This window comes from Euleptes europaea, chromosome 11, assembly GCF_029931775.1.
Source record: "Euleptes europaea isolate rEulEur1 chromosome 11, rEulEur1.hap1, whole genome shotgun sequence".
In the NCBI taxonomy this organism is placed as follows: domain Eukaryota; kingdom Metazoa; phylum Chordata; class Lepidosauria; order Squamata; family Sphaerodactylidae; genus Euleptes; species Euleptes europaea.
The window spans coordinates 68,001,312-68,022,079 of NC_079322.1; the positions used below are offsets into that span (position 1 = coordinate 68,001,312).

Here is a 20,768-nt window from a genome sequence, read left to right on the forward strand (position 1 = left end):
TCAGCTGGCTTGGAGCGCTTTTGGTTTTTCTGAGGATTGAGGCACTGGAATTAAATTGGGTGACCTAAAACTCTTGTCTGCAAATTGTTGAGTTGGATGTGTGCAGCTGGCAGGCCCAGCTGTTTCGGACCTCAGCAAGAGGCTCTGCGTTGTTTTGCATCTTGTATCTTGGGAGAGCCAATAAAGTGCAGGAATTATTTACAAGAGAAAATTCTGTATGCGTTTCACTGGAGGTCTTTATTCATCTGTTAGCCAGACACACATTTATGTCTCCCCCTGGTCAGATGTTTATACAGTTGAAGAAGAAGAGTTGGTTTTTATATGCCGACTTTCTCTACCACTTAAGGCAGAGTCAAACTGCCTTACAATCACCTTCCCTTCCCCTCCCCACAACAGACACCCTGTGAGGTAGATGGGGCTGAGAGAGCATGACTAGCCCAAGGTCACCCAGCTGGCTTTTTGTGGAGGAGTGGGGAAACAAATCCAGTTCACCAGATTAGCCTCTCCTGTTCATGTGGAGGAGTGGGGAATCAAACCCGGTTCTACAGATCAGAGTCCACCACTCCAAACCACCGCTCTTAACCACTACACCATGCTGTGACTAGCCCAAGGTCACCCAGCTGGCTTCGTGTGTAGGAGTTGAGGAAACCAATCCAGTTCACCAGATTAACATCTGCCACTCATGTGGAGGAGTGGGGAATCAAACCTGGTTCTCCAGATCAGAGTCCACTGCTCCAAACCACTGCTCTTAACCACTGCACCACGCTATGCCTCTACACATGACTGCTCACCACCACTCCAGAATGATAGTACGTATCCAAGGTATGCAGTATTGACATGTATATGGGTTTAGGAACAGAGTATGTGTTTATTATTATTCTGTTGACTGACCCACCGTCCACCCTGGCTTCCCTGTCCCTCATCTCTTAATCTCCCTTTCCCTCTTTGTAATCCTCATGGAAGTATAATTGAGTGTTACTCCCCTCAGGGTGCAGATATAATCCGTCTGTGGCAAATCCATCGGGCTTTACTGTGCTTTGACTATGACTCTGAAGAGAGTAACGAAGTGAAGGATCTGTTGCTTCGATGCTTTATGAGTGTCAGCCATATTAAAAAAGAAGAGGTAAGAATACTTTTTCTAAATATGCTTTTCGTGGTCAACCAAACAAGGAGTAAGAGCACCGTTGAGATTTCTGACACATGGTGTACGTTGTTGAAAACCTGAGGAAGGCAAGACCTCCCAGTGGTGCCATCATTACTATTTTGATTCTGGGAGTTCTTCCCTCTTCTAATCCTCCCACATTTTGGCCTTTTCTGGGGCCCTTTTCCCTGAACCATTATTTTTGTGGCTGATTTTCAACTTTTGGCCTTCTAACTCCAATCCTGTTTTCAACACGATAGAGCCAAGCATCTGCACACCTTCAGTGTCTTTGCAGAAGGAAGGCAGTCAGGAAGCTCAGACATGGTGTCCAGCTCTATGGCAGTTCTTCTCCCAGGGATGTGTTGTGTGGGAACGAGGCACTGGAACTTACTCTGGGTTTTGCTCTGGGCCCTCAGCACCCCTCCCCTGTGGGCTATTCATCTCAGATGCTTATCAAGTAAGCTGTGGAAGACTGAGTTTCCAGCATGACAGCAGCGATTGCTGTGACTGAGAAACCCTTCCAACTCATTTCCCTTTTTAGAGGTGCTGTTGGCATTGATAGGATGTAGGGAACTAGTGTTTTTCAGCAGGTCTAGGAACTGGAGGCTTTCTTCTGAGCCTAGATTTTAGAATATTGGCTACCAATAAGTGACCTAACAACAACAATTAATATGTTAGCCCATGCATCTTACATGTTATATGGTGGCATTAGGTACAGCAGTTAGCAACTCCTAAGTATTGGGTATACTTGCAATTTTTCTTATAGAAAATGAAGACATTTACCGTATATACTCGCGTATAAGCCGAGTTTTTCAGCCCCAAAAATGGGCTGAAAAAGCCGGCCTCGGCTTATACGCGGGTCAATACGGGGGAGGGAGGAGAGGAGGGAGGGGGGAAACTTGCCGCCGGGCCCGTGCCGCTTCCTGCCGCCGGGAGCGGCCTGGGGCAGCCTCCTGCAGCTGCAGGATGGCTGCCCCGGCCCCCGCCGCCATTTTTCCCGGGCGGGAGGGGCCTTGGACAGCCTCCTGCAGCCGCAGGATGGCTGCCCAAGGCCGCCCCCCGCCGCCATTTTTTTCAGGCGGGAGGGGCCTTGGGCAGCCTCCTGCAGCCGCAGGATGGCTGCCCAAGCCCCCCCCGCCGCCATTTTTTTCGGGCGGGAGGGGCCTTGGGCAGCCTCCTGCAGCCGCAGAAAGGCTGCCCCGGCCCTTCCCGCCCCCCGCCGCCATTTTTCCTGGGCGGGAGGGGCCTTGGGCAGCCTCCGGCTGCAGGAGGCTGCCCCGCCCCCCGCCGCCATTTTTTTCGGGCGGGAGGGGCCTTAGGCACCCTCCTGCAGCCGCAGGAAGGCTGCCCCGGCCCTTCCCGTCCCCCTGCCATTTTTCCCGGGCGGGAGGGGCCTTGGGCAGCCTCCTGCAGCCGCAGAAAGGCTGTCCCGGCCCTTCCCACCCCCCGCCGTCATTTTTCCTGGGCGGGAGGGGCCTTGGGCAACCTCCTGCGGCTGCAGGAGGCTGCCCAAGGCCCCCCCGCCCCCCCCGCCATTTTTTTCAGGCGGGAGGGGCCTTGGGCAGCCTCCTGCAGCCGCAGGAAGGCTGCCCCGGCCCTTCCCGCCCCCCCCCCCCGCCATTTTTCCCAGGCGGGAGGGGCCTTGGGCAGCCTCCTGCAGCCGCAGAAAGGCTGCCCCGGCCCTTCCCGCCCCCCGCCGCCATTTTTTTCGGGCGGGAGGGGCCTTGGGTAGCCTCCTGCAGCTGCAGAAAGGCTGCTCCGGGTCCCCCTGGGCCTCGCCGCCGCTTCCTCCCGCCGGGAGCGGCCTGGGGCAGACTCCTGCAGCCGCAGGAAGGCTGCCCAGGCCCCCCCTGGCCGCGCCGCCACCGGACCCTCGCCGCTGGAGAGCCCTGTCAGGTAAGCCTGGGGGGGGGAGGGGTTATAAGCCGACCCTCGGCTTATACGCGGGTGCCTAATTTTTCCCCATTTTTGGGGAGAAATTAGGCACCTCGGCTTATACGCGGGTCGGCTTATACATGGGTATATACGGTATACTTACAAATTTCATAAATATGCCGAATAGTACAATTTGATATGCTAACTAAGTCACAAATAATATATTTAATGTTAAATCAGTAAAAGAAATTTAGGTTTGATAGGAAAGTAAGTATTGTCGAAGGCTTTCACAGTCAGAGTTCATCGGTTCTTGTAGGTTATCCGGGCTATGTGACTGTGGTCTTGGTATTTTCTTTCCTGATGTTTCGCCAGCAGCTGTGGCAGGCATCTTCAGAGGAGTAACACTGAAGGACAGTGTCTCTCAGTGTCTCTGAGAGACACTGTCCTTCAGTGTTACTCCTCTGAATATGCCTGCCACAGCTGATGGCGAGACATCAGGAAAGAAAATACCAAGACTACGGTCACACAGCCTGGATAACCTACAAGAACCAAAGTAAGTATTGCGTGCATTTCACTTTTTCTAGTAAAAATTTTCTGCAGCTTCAAAATTTTTGGAAGTTCTGTGTCTCTATAAGTACTTCCAACTTAAGCAGAGCATGTGGCTTCTTGTGAAGAAACGTTGTCTTTTACAGGGGAGAAGATTCCTGAGTTTTCTCTTCACATGGAATGTAAATTTCATTAAAATGATACATGGGACTGTTAAAAATCAACTGCTGTGTTTTCCTAGGTATGTTTTATTTAACGTGATTGCTATTATACATATGTTACTCTTGCTACTGCTCTTTGGGTGCCATTTGTTTTTTGCTTGTGTTCATGCTTTCCTGTGTGGTGTGTAGAATCCTACTCATATCTGCAACACCTATAGTGTTTGGATTTAAGGCTGATACAGTTCTAGGCTGAACGCATGCCTTTATATCTGTTCCATGAAGGTATCTATTCCATCCATTCGGGCAGGGGTCCTCAACATGGTGCTCATGGGAGCCATGATGCCTGCTGACACTTTTCCTACTAAGTGTTTTTAGAAAGTGGGTGGGGCCAGGTGGGGCTATTGGCCATGGGAGATTTGATTGTGCAGATTTTTTAAAACGCTGCTTTGGCAGCTGCTGCCAACACAAGGATTTTCGAGGGGTGACTCAAGATCAGCTGCAGCAGCCATTTTGTGCCTGCGCCCGCCATGCTATGTCAAAATTCCAAAGATGCCCACAGGCTCAAAAAGGTTGGGAAACCCCTGCATTAGGGGGTTCTCTCCAATTATTTTTCTTTATTAAAACACTTTTGTCTTTTCTCACCATAGGTAGTGACCCAAGTCAGCTAAAGCTAGGAACTAAGATATTAAAATAAAATTTAAAACATCACCAACAGCCCTCTATTTGCATAAATACAATCCTCCACCCAATCTAAGACCCCTCAAAGGTCAGCCTGAAAGGGACAGCTTTTACTGCCCACCAACTTGGGACAAAATAGGGACCCTCCTCACCTCTTCTGGCAAACCATTCCAGAGCCTCTGCTGTAATGGAGTGAGCCGGGTGGCAACCCAAATGGATACATTTAAAAGAGGGGCTCCAGCAATAGGGGAGAGACTTGGGTGCTGTACCAGTTCATGTTGGCAGAGGCAAACTTTCAGGTAGGCCGGTCCAACATCATATAAGACTTTAAAGGTCAATACCAGCACCTTAAATTGGACTCAGAAGCCAATTAATAGCCAATGAAGCTGTTTCAGGATGGTAATACGCTTCCTCCTTTGGGCTCTCACCGACAGACAAGCAGCCATAATCTGTACCAGCTGAAGCCCGAACTCGAGAAACGGCCGTGTCTTCTCAGCCTCACGGTCAGGAATTTCAACGTTAAGAGTGCGGGCTCTGTTTTACTAGGCTGAGTGGAAGGACAGCAGAATGACAGATGAGATTCTGTATTTAAAAAAATACCAAGTGTTGCCCGAGGAGAAAAGTCTGACTTTTGTATTCATGCTGGATAGCACCTATCTTGGCTGTTACTACCCAAGTGAGTGCTGAACAGCTGCTCACCGGATGCAAGTTCACACCAGATACAAATGGAACTTAGTTCTGCAAGATGTGATGGTGGCCACTGGTTTAGATGGCCTTAAAAAACAGACACACCTCTCCTTTTTTTTGCTGTCAAGTGACACTTTTGGCGACCCCGGTGGGATTTTTCAAGGCAAACGACATTCAGAAGTGGTATGCCATTGCCTGCCTCTGTGTCATGACCCTGATATTCCTTGGAGGTCTCCTATCCAAATACTTGCCAGGCCGACCCTGCTTAGTTGATGAAATCAGGCTAGCCTGGGCTATCCAGGTCAGGGCAGACATACCTTTATGCCATGTTTATCGGTGCCTGTTAGCCATGGTAACTGAACAGACTCTTGGCATACCTTTGAATAACAAATGCCAGGCTTCAAACCATGTTGACTGCACATTCGAAGTACCATGGCTCAGTGGCAGAGCTTTGGGCTTGTGTTCAGAAGGTCCCAGGTTCAGTCCCCACCATCTTCAGTTAAAAGGACGAGAGAGTAGGTGATCTGAAAGAACTCAGCCTGAAACCCTGGAGAGCTGGGTCCCGTCAGAGTGGACAGTAACTGATCTTTGTAGACCAAGAATGTGACTGAGCTGAATGCAGCTTCCTGGCTTCTTTTGAACTGCCAGCTGCCCAAACTGATCTGTGTGTACGTGTGTGTTTTAATCTGAGGGAAAGACTGCAAAAATGCCTGGAAGCCTCTTAAAATGGTAAAGAAACATGGAGAAGTTTATCGTTGAGAGTCTGTTTTTTCCAAATCTAATTGCCTCTTAATCTGCTAACACAGGTCCCTGATGACAAACATTGCAGAAATTTATTTCAGAGCCTGGAAAAAAGCTTCAGGGGAGATATTAGAGGTATATTGATTTGAACTTGCTACACTTTCTTTATTTCCAGATAGATTTTTTTTTTTTTTTGGCTGTTAAGATGTTTTTACTCTCAATTATGCAGAGGAGAGGCAATCCAGCTGTGTCCAGGCTACCGTTAGGGAGCTGGATACTGAGGCCAAATACACCTTTACTAGATGCTTAAACACAAATAGCAGTTTGGGTCTTGGCACCAATACATGCATATAAAGCTAGCAGCCTTTTTATGGAGAAACAGCTTTCAGGGACGCTGTCACTCATTGCCTATGCCAAGCTATTGACGGCCAGGAACAATGATTTAAACTGTTTCTTTCCCCTAGATTTAACAGCCACTGGCTATCCATCAACCACTTCACACTTTAAAAAGGGGGAAATGAAATTTAATTTTTCCTTGGCACTATAAAGAGAAAAGTTGCCACATCTCTCAGGCAATTGACCGATCTATCTGACAGCAGATAACGCTGTATTTGCATCCACCCCCAGTATACCCCAGTATAAAGTGCAGGTTGAAGTAACGTCAAGCTGCTTCCATAAGTAGCAGGGCGGAGGGGTAATAGGCTGCAGTGTCTGCCTCCCGTTCTTTAGGGTATTTGTCTTCATCGCTCCTCATTTCTGCTCCTGTCACTCCTTTCCAATTTATCCTAATTTCCCAGGAAGTCATTAACTTCACGGCTTGGCTAATGCAGGACCTGCTTGGGTGTCTTTAATAGCACAGATGTGCAGAAACTTGTCTTGGCTAATGCAAGGAGGTAAAGATCCTGTTCCTGTGTCATCTCCAGGGGCCTTAGCATCACAGCCGAGGATTAAGTTCTTATTTATTTAGATTTGCAATCTTGCCCTTTTCCATGAGCTCAGGAAAGGGGGGCTACATTTTAAATTTTCTCCCACTGTAATAAAAAAATAAAGAAGGAGCCATTTGTTGCCGTTCTCCAAGTATCGATGCTGTATGGTCTCGTGTTTGCTTTTAATTACTCTGTTGTTAGTTTCTCCAAGGCACAATATGGGCTAATGCTGTAAATAGAGAAATATAATAAGAGCTACTTAAGAGAAGGAAAGATAGTATTAGACAAATACTGAAAGAATAAAAATAAAAGTTGAATCTGTTTTTGAACGCACGGTGCTTAGGTTGTCATTCTGTTTGCTTCACAGTTGAGCTACAATTTGTGAGGCTTGTCATTAAGTTCAAGAGACCATAGCTGGTCAATCATATGTGCTTTAAATTTGTATATGTATTATGTATATTAATAGAACAGTAATTCTGAGGGACAAAAGTGTGAATAGTTGCTGCTGCACATGCACGCTGCTGCACATGCACGCAGCGTACACAATCCTGTTCAACAACTGTACATGGCAGCCATAAATGATAGGAAAATGTGAACCTTTGTGCATTCAGTGTCTTTATTTTTGATTCAGGTGATTGAGCATAACTGTATTCAAGATTTCATGCATCACGCAATTCATCTTCCCAGAAATTCCCCACTGCATCCTAAAACAAGAGAGGTGTGTTGACCATCTGCAGCAGAGGTTTTTGACTTTGCTATCTTTGGGGAATCTTTTCACATCGACTTGTTTGCGGAGTAATTCCTGCACACGGAATCTTTGCAAAATTCAGAGCAATCTTGGGCACGTCCTTGTTTCACATGCTCATTTGGGGTTCACCATGCTTCCTGTGCTCCCCTGCAGCTATGAATACAGGAGGGCACTGTTGGTTATAGGCAAACACTTTCAGAGAACCAGAACAATTTGAATGCTGGAACAATTTGAAAACCAATGATCGAAAGTACTATAATCATGGATCGGGAGTATCAATTTGCTCATACTGTTTAAATGTTCCTTGCTTGTCACAAGCATGTGACTGCTTTAGTATCCCTGCTTTCTGTGATACCTATTTTGCTGGAGCTACTGTGGTGCATTGAATGGAATGTCAAGCTTGACTCCTAATCTCCGCTCAGTAAGGATGCTCACTGGGTGTCCCTGGGTTAGGCTGAGAGACACTGACTAGCCCATCCCACAGTGTTGTTGGAAGGATCAACTGATATAATCCCAGGTATGCCAACCTGAGCGCCTTGATTAATTGTAACTAGAACCTTTTAAATTTGAATCTATAGACAAGCCGGCACTTCCAAATCTAACTCTCAGCCATGGTGTAAAGACAAAGTAATGACAGCTTGAATGCCCTGGTTGGAGCCTAAAGAGCTACTTCTGGTGCATCAGAAGTCTTGTCCAATGGAATTTTTGTTTTTGTTTCCCCTTTGAAGCAAAGATACCTTGGTTTCAAAATGGTTTATCATTGACATAAGAAAGTAGCTTTTGTTCAAGGTGTATAAACCTCAAATCTTAGTTATACAAAGCTAGTCGTGTGAATGTTTGGCTGCCAGATAGTTGGCATGTCAGAAAGGGCCGCGAGAGCCAAACACTGACTCGGCTCTTCCTGCCCCTCCTTCTCATGGTCTCTGCAGTCCTTCATATGGGTGTTGTGCTGATCCGGAAGCAACTCCAGTCTATTCTAGAACTCTAGCCAGAATGACACAGGTAGAGGCGGTTGACCACATAGCAGCTTTGCAGGTTTCCTGAAAGGCCACGTCGTTGTTAGGCAGATGATGCAGCAATAGCACTTGTTAAGTGTGCTCGAGGCAGAGTGGTTTTAATGGGATGTTCTGAAGGCTAGCATTGAACTCAATGATATAGTCCTTGCAAATGGTTTTTAGGACCTGAGAGCCTGTAGTGACGTCTTTCCAAAGCGATAGGAATGGTTTTGTTTTGAGCAGGGTGTTGCTTGCTGCTCCCATCAAGCCTTACGCAGAGAGGCAAAACTCTTCCTCTGGGGAGGAGATTTGGGCACTGGTTTCTCGGCTAGAACTGTAAAATATTCTGCAGTACTGAGCCTGTATAGGTAACTGTCCAGATGACCAGAAAACATTAATTGCAAGCCATCAATATGTTTTTGTAGATACATTTAGTATACTTTACTAAAACAAATGTGATCCTGTCAGTTTTAAACTGACATTGGAATTCTCATTTTGCAAAAGGTAATGGGTGAAATTAGCCATATGGGTGTATGCATTTTTCTTTTTAACAGCTTGTGAAATGACCTCTTGTATCATTTGCATTGACTCTTGTTTTGTCAGTTGCTGAGCTACTTCCACAAGCAAAACAAATGTCGCCAGGGAGTTGAGGAGGTACTTTATAGACTCTATCAACCTATTCTTTGGAGAGCGCTGAAGGTAATTCACATGCTCTGGGTTTTCTTTTAAGCATCCAGATTATTTTCAAAAGCTGTACTAATTTTGGTACTGACAAATGGGAACCTTGTGGCATCTTTGAAGAGCAGCGTGTTTTTAAACAGGGGTTACCAGTCTTACTCGACCTACGGACATCTGCAATTTGAAGAGCAGGGGGTGGGTATCACCACAAAATGGCTGCCATACAGGGTGGGGCCAATCACAAAACTTTGGGAGGTTTCAAAACAAAATCAAAGACAGCCAATAGAGGACTTTTTTTTTTTTTATACAGTGTCCATGTTGCTGTGGTAGAAGGAATTAGCTATTTGCAAACATTTGTTCCAGCTTATTGCATGGATAACGGCTGTACCAAAAGCCTGCTAATTTAAAAGAGGCTACTTCATTTATCTGTGCTCCCTTTTCACACAGCAGCAGGCAGTTTAGCAGGAAGAGAAATCTAATGTCACAAGGTTTGAAACTAAAGTATTGCTTTCATAATCAAACTGCAGCAGAGAATAGATCAAGCTCTTTTGCTATATTAGCTGCTTTTCAGGGTTCTGGGCTTCTAGAAAGTTATATCTCCACCACTGGAGAAGCAAGAAAGAAAGACAGTATCTTGAATCATAAAAACAGGAAAAAAGGGAAAACTTGAAGCAAAACTGAGGCCAAAGAAAGAAAGGAAAACATAATAAAAGGCAGCAAAAAATCTAAGAAAACAAAGTTTTCATTTGGCACCTAAGGTTTGGTGTCATGGTAACCATTGTACGGAGGGAATTCTAGAACTCAATGCAAACCTAGTTACTCCAGTCTAAACCCATTCATTTCAATGGGCTTAGACTGGAGTAACTCTCCTTAGGATTGTACTGTATGTCATCCTTGCAGGAAAGGTGTGTCCGATCACCACCCACCTTTGCCTCCAAAGCTGGGAGTACACTCTGGAGAAAATCTTAATTGATTGTAGCACATGAACACGATGAGTAATGTGCAAATAAACATCTGTGTAATAATCAACAAATTTAACTATTTTTTCTCCCCCACATTTTTTGTAACAGGCCCGAAACTCAGAAGTCCGATCAAACGCAGCGTTGTTATTTGTTGATGCTTTTCCTATTCTGGATCCACATTTTAGCAAAGAAGATACTGATAATGAAATTCAAAGGCAATTTGATGAACTTTTTGTAAGTTCTTTGTGTTTGTTCTCTTTATCATCCCTTTCTATCAAAACTAATTTAAGATTAGTTAAATCTGCTCAGAAGTGACAGCACGTGAGATGTTTAAGCACATTTCTTTTTGCACACTAGCAGTACTGCCTCATTTGGACCCTTCACTATTTGTATTTGTAGAACAATACAGAATGTGAAAACTAATAAAGACAGATCAGACCAAATAGCACTATAGAGGTAACTATTAGCAAAATAGCTGCATGCATTCCTTCCACAGTCCTTTCTGCTAATGTAAAGGCCATTACATTAGCAGAAGTGTTAGCTTTTACAGTCGCAGTAAGCTGTTGCACACAGAAAATCTCATTTTCTCCAGTGGCTTATTTTCCACAAAAGGCCTAGCACTCTCAGCACCCAAGGGGGGAGAAGCTCAACTCCTCAGTCAACTGCAGTATTTATTCAAGTGCAAGAATTAAGTTATTCTCGCTCAGAGGGAGAAGGGCATCTTCATTATGGGTGTTTCCTTTTCCTCTTATCTCGGGAGGCAGGAACCAAATATTTAAATTTTTCTGACCTCTGAGGGTAAACGCCCCCTTGTGATCAGTTCTATTTCCTGCCTTGAACGGGAGAGCAGCCTTCTAGCAGCTCTCTGCTACAGAAATAATAGAGAAACCTTAACCTTACTTATTAGACCTAAAAATATTCTTATTTTAACAAACCTAAACTTAACCTAACTAATCTACTACTCAATTCTATTTACTGTCTTAATTTTCTGCCTATTCTCCTCAGAAGGGTCTTTTCCCGCCAAAAAATAAAAATAAAAAATGGCGGATCGGCATCAGGACAGCTATATAGCGCCTGCCAATTTAGACCCTAGCCTGCTAGTGGCCTTACCACTACAATTAGATGAACCCTTGGACAGTCACTCTGGTGACCTGAGGACCAAAACTCAAAAGGGAAAGGCAAAAGCGGCAAGAACGGCGCAGGCAAGTACAAACGGCTTGGCTCGACCGCTAACAAGCGCGCCAAATGCCTGCTGCAAAACGCACGCTGCTCTGCCGCGCCTGAAAGACGCGACTGCCAGATCGCAACAGAAAGCGGCCGGGAGAAAACAGCGGCGGTAGCCGCTCCTCCCACACAGCATGAACGGGGGAAATGAAGGAGGCTGGCGGCTCGCCTTTTTGCCTCGCCCGCCGTGCTCCGTCCTTAGGCGGCTCGCCTATTGTTATTCAAGGACGGGAAGCAGCGGGAAGCAGCCAGGAGAACACAGCGGCTATAGCCACTTCTCCCACACTGCACAAACGGGGAAAATGAAGGAGGCTGGCGGCTCGCCTTTTTGCCTCGCAATGCTCCGTCCTCAGGCGGCTCGCCTATTATTATTCAAGGACGGGAAGCATCAACGGAGACATCGACTGCCGGTAAGGTGACTTCGCCCCCCCCCCTCATAGATGCAGCCTGTTTTACTCCTGTAAGAGCAGAGCTCTCCGCCCTGATTAAAAACGCCTTCTCAGATGGCTTAAGGGCAGTACAACCTCCTTATCCTGCCCCATCCATACAGGGATCGTAGGGATCACACCCTCCAGCACCACAAACAGTAATCTGATTGCTAAAAGGGCAGAATATCAGCCAAAGCAGGGGAACGACTGTGGCTCAGTGGCAGAGCGTCGGATTGGCATGCAGAGGGCCAATTCTGGTAGTAGGTGATGTGGAAGACCTCTGCCTGAGATCCTGGTGAGCCAATCACCAGTCCAAGTAGTACCAAGAGAGTACGTGCTGGCCAGCCTAAGCAGCGCTGAAAGCTAATTCACGGTTACAAAATTGCCAATTGGTACCCAGACTGTCTATAGTATTTAACGCAGAAGATTTCCTTCTGCATTGGCATAAAAACCTAGCTACTCTTGATCTCTCAGAGGACTCAGAGTGGGAGAAAAGACTCCAGATAGGTTTGTGCCAGCGCTTGATTATTTCTAACTCTGTTGAAAGCAGAGCGGGAGAAACCAATGGCACCCATACAATGCTCCACAGCCTCTAGGAAGCCTTTATAGTTGGTTTATCGGTGCTTCTAAAATTCTAAAAGTGCCTTCAGTAGAATCACCTGTCACTGCCTTCACTCCTTCAACCTTGTTACATGGCCTTGCCATGATTAGGGACCCTACAGATAGGAAGGCAGAGTTAGCAGGCATAAATGCTCAGAGGCCTTGGCACTCACTATCAAGCGCTTCTATCACATCTGCCCTAGTATACAGAGCGGCAATAATTTGGACTAGGAAGTTATATCAACTTTTTCCACAGGAAGAAAGAAACGCCTTTACAGGAGTACCCATGTTTTTTGAGAGTGGTATTCTTTCTAACTGATTCGAACTTCGATACCATGCCATATGCAGCTAGGACACTAGCCGCAGCATCAGATGCCAGAAGGGCATCCATGTTTTTTTTGAGAGTGGTATCCTTCCAGCTGATTCTACCTTAGATACCATGTCATCCATGTTTTCGAGAGTGGTATTCTTTCTAGCTGATTCCTCCTTAGATAACATGTCATATGCAGCTAGAACACTAGCCACAGCCTCAGCTGCCAGAAAGGCTCTCTGGGTACGCCCCTGGCAAGCGGAGTATATAGATCAAAATTGGTTATTATGGGCTTCCTGTATCAGGGAAAGACCTTGCTTGGAGACAATTTGGTCCCCATATCAGTGGAGACCAAAGACAAGTTTCTACGCAAGGAATCCAAGGGATCACTCCCTCTATGTCCTTTCGTGCATACCACATATTTCAAAGATACAGACCTGATCAACCTAGAAACCACCGGAACCAGAATCGCAGCTCCTTTAGTAAAGGAGGACGATTCAATAAATCTCCAAAATCCTCCACCTTCCAGGGCAATAAAGGGGATAAACCCGACCGCCCAACCAAACAGTGACGCCAGCCACCAGTCAGTGGAAGGCAGGCTCAGCCTATTACACCGTCAGTGGTCACCTCCCAACCAGGCCTCTGGGTCACAAACATTATCTCACAAGGCTATCAGATAGAGTTTTTCTTACACTCCTTCACATCGACTAGTAATATCTCCAACATTCCCCCCCCCCCAAAAAAAAAAAAAATCCATAGAACTTCAGAGGCCTCTTGGACATCAAGGCGATGGAGCCAGTCTCACCATTAGAGCATACATTGGGAGTCTATTCAGTATTCTTTACTGTTCCCAACAAAGGCGGCGGATGGAAAGCCATCCTAGACCTCAAGTTTCTGAACAGATTATCCCATTAAAGCGCTTCAGGATGGAGACACTAAAGTCAGTCACACAGGTCCTCAGGGAAAAGCATTTTCTTACATTCTAATACACCCGGCACATTGTTGTTTCCTTCGGTTCCCATACAAGGAACACCTCTTCCAATTCAGGGCCTTACGATTCGGGTTATCATCGCCCCTCCTCGAGTATTCACCAAAGTTCTGGACACACCAGTCACATCTCTGCGCGAGGAGGGCGTGAGAATGCACCCTTCTCAGACGACATTCTGATTTGCGCAAGCTCAAACTAGCAGAGCATAGATCATTCAGAGAGAGTTCTAAAGAGGTTAACAGAACACTGGTCATAATCAACTTCAGAAAGACCCACTTAGTTCCATCCCAACGATTGAGAGAGATGGGGGATGGACATAGACACACTGACAAACTCCTTATACCTTCCAGTGGACAAAAATCCACAACATTTCATCTCTAGCAAAGAAAGCGATTAATTCCCGGTCGCCTTCTCTAATGTCCCTGACCAAACTGAAGGGTCACATGTCTGCATGCATTCCCGCAGTTCAAGGGGCACGCTTACGAGCAAGACCTCTTCAATGGTTCTTAAGGCCGTACCAAAGAGACATACCAAGGAAGAAGTGACAGAAATCTCATCCTGACCGATGAAGTCAGATCAAGACTAGTATGATGGTTTCAGTCTCAGAATTTGACGAAAGGAAGTTGGTATCTCCGTCCAACACCAATTCAAATCTTCACGGACGCGTGTCTATCAGGTTGGGAAGCCACACTCAAGGGACAATGGCTCAAGCAACATGGACTATCAAGAACAGAATCTTCACATCAGTGCCCTAGAAATCAGGACGATCCTCAGAAGCGACTACATTTTTCCTTGGGCCGAGTCCAACCTCTCATCAAAATCAGCAGAACATATTCAGGGCACAGTCAACATACAAGCAGACTGGCTCAGCAGACAGGACATCAGCGAGGCAGAATGGTCTCTACATCCAGAGGTCTTTCAACTTATTACTCAGAGATTCGGCACGCCACAGATTCATCTGTTTGCATCCAGCATCATCCACCAGCTGCCAAGGTACTATTCCATGTACCGTCAACAGGGGGCGGAACAAATGGACCTCTTAATGTCACCAGGGCCACACGACCTACTGTACGGGTCCCCCCCTCCCTCCAAGGGTATTGAGAAAGGTACGACTTCAAAAAGCATCAGTCAGATTCATAGCTCCATATTGGCTGCGATGACCGTGGTTCCCATCTATAATTCAGATGTCCATACAGAACCATTGGAGACTTCCAGACAGACAAGATCTCCCTCTACAAGACCCAATATGCCATCCCAATCCAGGGTGGTACAAACTGACCGCACGGGCACTGAAAGGAGATGACTTATAGCCCTAGGTTATAGCCCGGTGGCCGTCACTACCATATTGACAACAAGGAAGCCATCAGGAGGGACAGAGCTTAGGGCTAGCTACCTGCACTCTACAAAGGCAACTGGCATCTATAGCTACCATAGTACCCAAGGTATCTGGATACCGCTTAACCAAACACCATCACATAAAAGCCTTTTTAAGGGGCGTCAGTTATTTAGCTCCTCCTGTTAGACACAGGTTCACAACTAGAGCCTGCACACAGCTTTGACAGCACTCACACAACTACCATTCGAACCAATCACTGAGATAGGACAAAATGTAGCTGCAAGTTTCACAGGGAGCAGGACATAGTGCTTACATCTTCTGCACTAACCCCAAGAATCCTAAGGAGAAGGCCTGGCACTAGCTAGACCTAAGAAGGGCACTACCTGTTTACATTTATCTTACTAAAATTATTAGGAACTCTGACTCCTTATTCGTTCATATCTCACCACCTGACAAGGGCAAGCATATGTCCAAGGCATCCATTAGTAGGACCATCACCTTATACATAACACAGGCTTATAGAATAAGTAACCTACCTGCTCCTGCGGGCGTTACTGCCCACTTGGGAAGAAGTGCGGCTACTTCAGCAGCCTTCGACTGCCGTGCTTTATGGAAGAGATATGTAAGGCTGCAACTTGGTCCTCGGTGTCCACATTTGTGAGACACTACAAATTAGATCTATACTTGTCAGCAGATGCCGCCTTAGGCAGACGAGTACTGCAAAGTATACTTCAGGACGTCTAACCCTCCCAAGGGCGGGGGACAGCTCTTGTATGTCCCATAATGAAGATGCCCTTCTCCCTCTGAGCGAGAAAGAGCCTTGGCTACTTACCGTGAAGGCTTCTTCTGCTCAGAGGGACGAAGGGCATCTTGCCCGCCCAGACGTCAGTAAAATATAAATAAAACAAATAAAATAAAATTACAGGTAATCATGGTTACATCTAACTTCCAGTTGACATTCAATTCAAGTTAAACGCTGTTTGTTGGTTCATGACTTATAGTTATCCTAAAGGTTCATCGTTAATGTTTATTAGGAACTTATTTCTTGTATAGAATTATAACTAACATGTTTCTTCAGTCTATCTTAAATATATAAGGCTCGGAAAGTCTTTAACTGATCACAAGGGGGCGTTTACCCTCAGAGGTCAGAAAAATTTAAATATTTGGTTCCTGCCTCCCGAGATAAGAGGAAAAGGAAACACCCATAATGAAGATGCCCTTCGTCCCTCTGAGCAGAAGAAGCCTTCACGGTAAGTAGCCAAGGCTCTTTTAGAGTTAGGCCATCCCCCCAAAAGGGGGGGGGGCTTCTTAAATTTGCATATGTTAGTTATGTCCAATTAAAAATACTTGCGTATAACAGTTTTGGGGGCTTTCAGAGGGCAGCCCTGGAGGAGAAGAAGAAATAATTCTCCTCACAAATATACTCAGGCCAATGCCTTTTCTCCTCAGCATATACGGCCGGGCTGAGTGAGTGAGATATTGAAGTGGTTGGAAGGGGGGTGCGTCATACTTGCGTATAACAGTTTTGGGGGCTTTCAGAGGGCAGCCGTGTAGGTCTGCAGTAGAACAGACCACACCCTAACAGATGCAGTAGAACAGGCGATGCCTAACAGAAGTTGGTCTGCAGTAGAAAGCTCATACCCTGCCAGAAATTTTGTTAGTCTTTGAGGTGCTCCTGGACTCTTGCTTTTTTCTATTGCAGTAAAGCAGTTAGATTTGAGTCCAGAACCACCTTTGAGTCCAACAAGAGCTTCGAGGTGTAAGCTTTCGAGAGTCAAAGCTCCCTTCGTCTTACGTTCAAGGTTGTCTTCTTTTTGAGTGAATATGGGTATGGTGGGTGAAAGGGGAACGGAACACGGATAAAGAAACATCAGGGGTGTCATTTCAACACACCGCAGTAAATTGAATAAAGCACCTGTAACGTTTGTATTTTTATTTTAATGTATTGATTTTTAAAATGTATAATTCAGTAACATGGTTAATGCGTTTTCAAATTGGACACGGCGAGTGCTCATACGGCACGTGGATCGCTCCATGCCTAACTCTGTCACGTATGTGATAACTCTGCACTTGTGGTAACGAAGCACCACTTACTTAGCCATGAGCCCCGCTGAGGTTTCGTTGGCTACATGCCGCTGAATATTGATTCTCTCTCCTCCCTGATAGCAAAACGTAACTTTATAGCACAGAACATGAATTTATAATGTAGGATGATAAACAGTTTTACTGGTGATGGAATCCTAGAGAAACGCTTGAGCTCATATTCTAGGCCCAGAGGAGTTAGCTAATAAGTCTGAAAATGCTTAGAGCACGATCCCCCAAGAAATTCTCCTGGCCAAGCCCTTTAAAAATTAATGTGAGGTGTCCCAAAGCATTGTGGGGAGCCCCTGTGCAGTTCCTGTTCAGTCCAGCTGACCCTTAACAGGGCAATCCTATGCAGAGTTACTCTAGACCAGAGTTTCCCAAACTTTTTGAGTCATGGTGCACTTTTCAGGAGAGAAATTTGTCACAGAGCACTAATTTTCACCTAGCACCTATATACTAAACCGAATCACAGTCGTATTTTTCTTTCCAATCTCTTCACGGAGCACTAGGAGATGTTTTGCAGAGCACCAAGTGCTCTTGGAGCACAGTTTGGGAAACTTTATTCTAGACTAGAGCCCCGTGGCGCAGAGTGGTAAGCTGCAGTACTGCAGTCCAAGCTCTGCTCACAACCTGAGTTCGATCCCGACAGAAGTCGGTTTCAGGTAGCCCGCTCAAGATTGACTCAGCCTTCCATCCTTCTGAGGTCGGTAAAATGAGTACCCAGCTTGCTGGGGATAAAGGGAAGATGACTGGGGAAGGCACTGGCAAACCACCCCATAAACAAAAGTCTGCCTAGTAAACGTCGGGATGTGATGTCACCCCATGGGTCAGGAATGACCCAGTGCTTGCACAGGGGACCTTTACCTTTATTTTAGACTAATCCCATTGATTTCAGTGGTATTTGCCTGCATTAACTCAGTATATGATTGTATGGTTAACCTGCCTAATGAAATTGTAACGAAATAACCACAGCAGGTTATCTTCGTTACTTTTGTTGTGACTGACATGTAAGGATAGTGCAAGGGCTGCAATATGTAAGGAAATGAGGCGTTGCTCACGGCTGTTTTCTGTCTGCAGACTCTCCTAGAAGATCCTCAGCCTCTGGTCCGATCTACAGGGGTGCTCGGTGTTAGTAAAATAGCATTCAAATATTGGGAGATGATTCCTGCCACGGTGCTTGCTGACCTCTTAAAAAAACTCATTGAAGATCTTGCTTTTGATACAACTTCCGCTGACGTTCGCTGCTCCGTTTTTAAAGTAAGGTTCATGCAGACTACCTGCTGTGTTTAATTTCTCATTGATTTATGGGCATACTAATTACATTTCATGTCGATTCATTCTTGAAACAGAATGGCTGCTATTCATAAATGTAACAGGCAGACAGGGACCGGCAAAGATCGGCAAAGGAACCAGAGCAGAGTTGTGCACTCCTTTTGCTCAGCACAAAACACACATGCACACACCCTGCACATGTCAAAGCAGTGACAGCCACGGCGAGCCCTCTGCTGCTTGCCTTGGGGACTGCGATCCCCTTGAGCACATGGGAGGGGCTGTAGCTAGGGTGGCCAGGCCCTCCGGACTCCTCCCTCTTCACTGGTGGGAGGCTTTTTGGGGGGAGGGGCAGGGTCAGCCCATTTTGGGGGTCTGAGTGGTAAAGGGGCCGCTTTGCAATGCAGCACTTCTGGGACTAAACCTGGAACAAAGAAAGGCCATGCTAAATCAAATTACACTCATACTGCCCGAGACGAGCGGCAGGTTGCCCCCTCAAGTTGACATACAATATAACATTGAAAGGGGGGAGTAGGGAGGCCAGCAAAGATGGTACCCGCAGCTGCTCTTAACTGTAGGCCTGGTGGAACAGCTCTGTCTTACAGGTCGTGTGGAACTCTTTAAGGTCCCGCAGGGCCCTGATATTGCTAGACAGAGCATTCCGCCAGGCCGCAGCCAGGGCCGAAAGAGCCCTGGCTCTTGTCGAGGACAGCCGTACACTCTTAGGGCCAGGGACCACCAGTTGATTATCATCAGATGGCCATAAAGATTTTTTAAAGATGGTCCTTGTGTAACTTAAGAGAGGAGAGGAAGTTGGAGTTTTCAATAGGGCTTGCCATGTGGCCTGCAGAAAAACATCCTGTTCCTTTAACAGAGGCTTAATGTGTCTAAAGCTTTCATGCCTACAGGTAAATAATATCACCTGGTAAATAATGTCCCATTAATTAAAGGGGCAGGACATTTTTTCTACAGGTCTGGCAAACTTTTCGGGTACATAATAGATGGTCCGCAAAGGTCATGCAAGCGCAGCCCTGCTGTTTTCAGATGTTGGCTAGTGGTCACTTTTGTGATTATATCTGGTGGAAATGAGGAAACCTAACAGTAAAGTTATATCCAGAACAGAGACGTTGGTTAATCTAATAACACCTGCAATCGAAATGAAAATATCAATAGGTGTATTGAGCCTTTTAAAAACTTGTGTTCCGTGCCTTCCCAAAATATTCTTTTTTTGTCTCTGTTCCAATGCAGCTTTACTTTTCCATAAAAGAAATATTAAATTGAGAATTTTCTAAGCGTGACATATGCCGCTTTGCATTAAACGCCATGTTTTAGTAAAATGTGTTGCTTTGCTTTTTCCCCCGCTGCCGTTCTCCAAAGCCAGTTCTCTAAGCTGCATGCGCTTAGCAATTAGAATCGTTTCCGTTCTGTATTCCCTGTTTTCTGGTGATAACCTTTTACTGGTGGTTTCTTTTCTCTATTGTAGTGCTTGCCTATAATTTTGGACAACGTCCTAAGCCACCCGTTATTGGAACAGCTCCTGCCAGCCCTGAAATACAATCTCCATGACAATTCTGAGAAAGTTAGAGTGGCTTTTGTTGATATGTTGCTGAAAATTAAGTCTGTCAGGGCTGCGAAGGTAGGATAAATTAGGTTTGCTGGGCTGCATAGAACAAGGCAATTTATTCTGCAAAATGTGTATTCATCAATACTGCAGCAATCCTAAAAGGAAAAGGAGGTGCAGGGAACGCATTAACATTTTGCTCCCACCTATTTACTTATTGCTGCATCTTAAATCATTAATCATTGTTTTTTAAACATCGCGGGCCGTGTTCTGAATCGAGGTGCGGACGGCTGGTGTTTTTGTAGCTGCAGAAAATAAACTGCCTCTAAATGTAAAAGATTTGAGACCCCGACTCAAATCCTGTGATTGGGGATTGGGATATTTGTTGAATCGGTTAGGAGGGTTCAGAAGCAGGAGGAATGGCAGCTTTCCATCAAACATCAGGGGGGAAACGTGCTATTCATACTTCGGGCAACAAATCAGAAGGAAAAGTTTCTGTGTGTCCCCTGCTTCTCCCCACCCTTCAGGGAGCTCAAGGTTCTCTTCTGCCCAGGAGAGCCAGCATGGCGTAGTGGTTAAGAGCGGTGGTTTGGAGCGGTGGACTGATCTGGAGGACCGGGTTTGATTCCCCACTCCTCCACATGAGCAGTGGATCCTAATCTGGTGAACTGGATTTGTTTCCCCACTCCTACACATGAAGCCAGCTGGGTGACCTTGGGCTAATCACAGGTCTCTCATCCCCGCCTACCTCACAGGGTGTCTGTTGTGGGGAGGGGAAGGAAAGGTGATTATAAGCCTGTTTGATTCTTCCTTAAGTGGTAGAGAAAGT

General features: G+C 46.1%; 1 protein-coding gene across 1 annotated transcript in view; it reads left to right on the plus strand.

Annotated features, from left to right (window-relative positions):
• NCAPG2 (non-SMC condensin II complex subunit G2) overlaps positions 1 to 20,768 on the plus strand; it is a 44,590-nt gene that overhangs the window by 8,469 nt on the left and 15,353 nt on the right. Inside the window, exons 6-13 of the mRNA XM_056857124.1 lie at positions 989 to 1,123; positions 3,709 to 3,803; positions 5,895 to 5,964; positions 7,387 to 7,473; positions 9,102 to 9,197; positions 10,247 to 10,372; positions 18,187 to 18,366; positions 19,862 to 20,014. Of these exons, the coding sequence (XP_056713102.1) occupies positions 989 to 1,123; positions 3,709 to 3,803; positions 5,895 to 5,964; positions 7,387 to 7,473; positions 9,102 to 9,197; positions 10,247 to 10,372; positions 18,187 to 18,366; positions 19,862 to 20,014 (942 nt within the window). The remainder of the gene's footprint in view (positions 1 to 988; positions 1,124 to 3,708; positions 3,804 to 5,894; positions 5,965 to 7,386; positions 7,474 to 9,101; positions 9,198 to 10,246; positions 10,373 to 18,186; positions 18,367 to 19,861; positions 20,015 to 20,768) is intronic.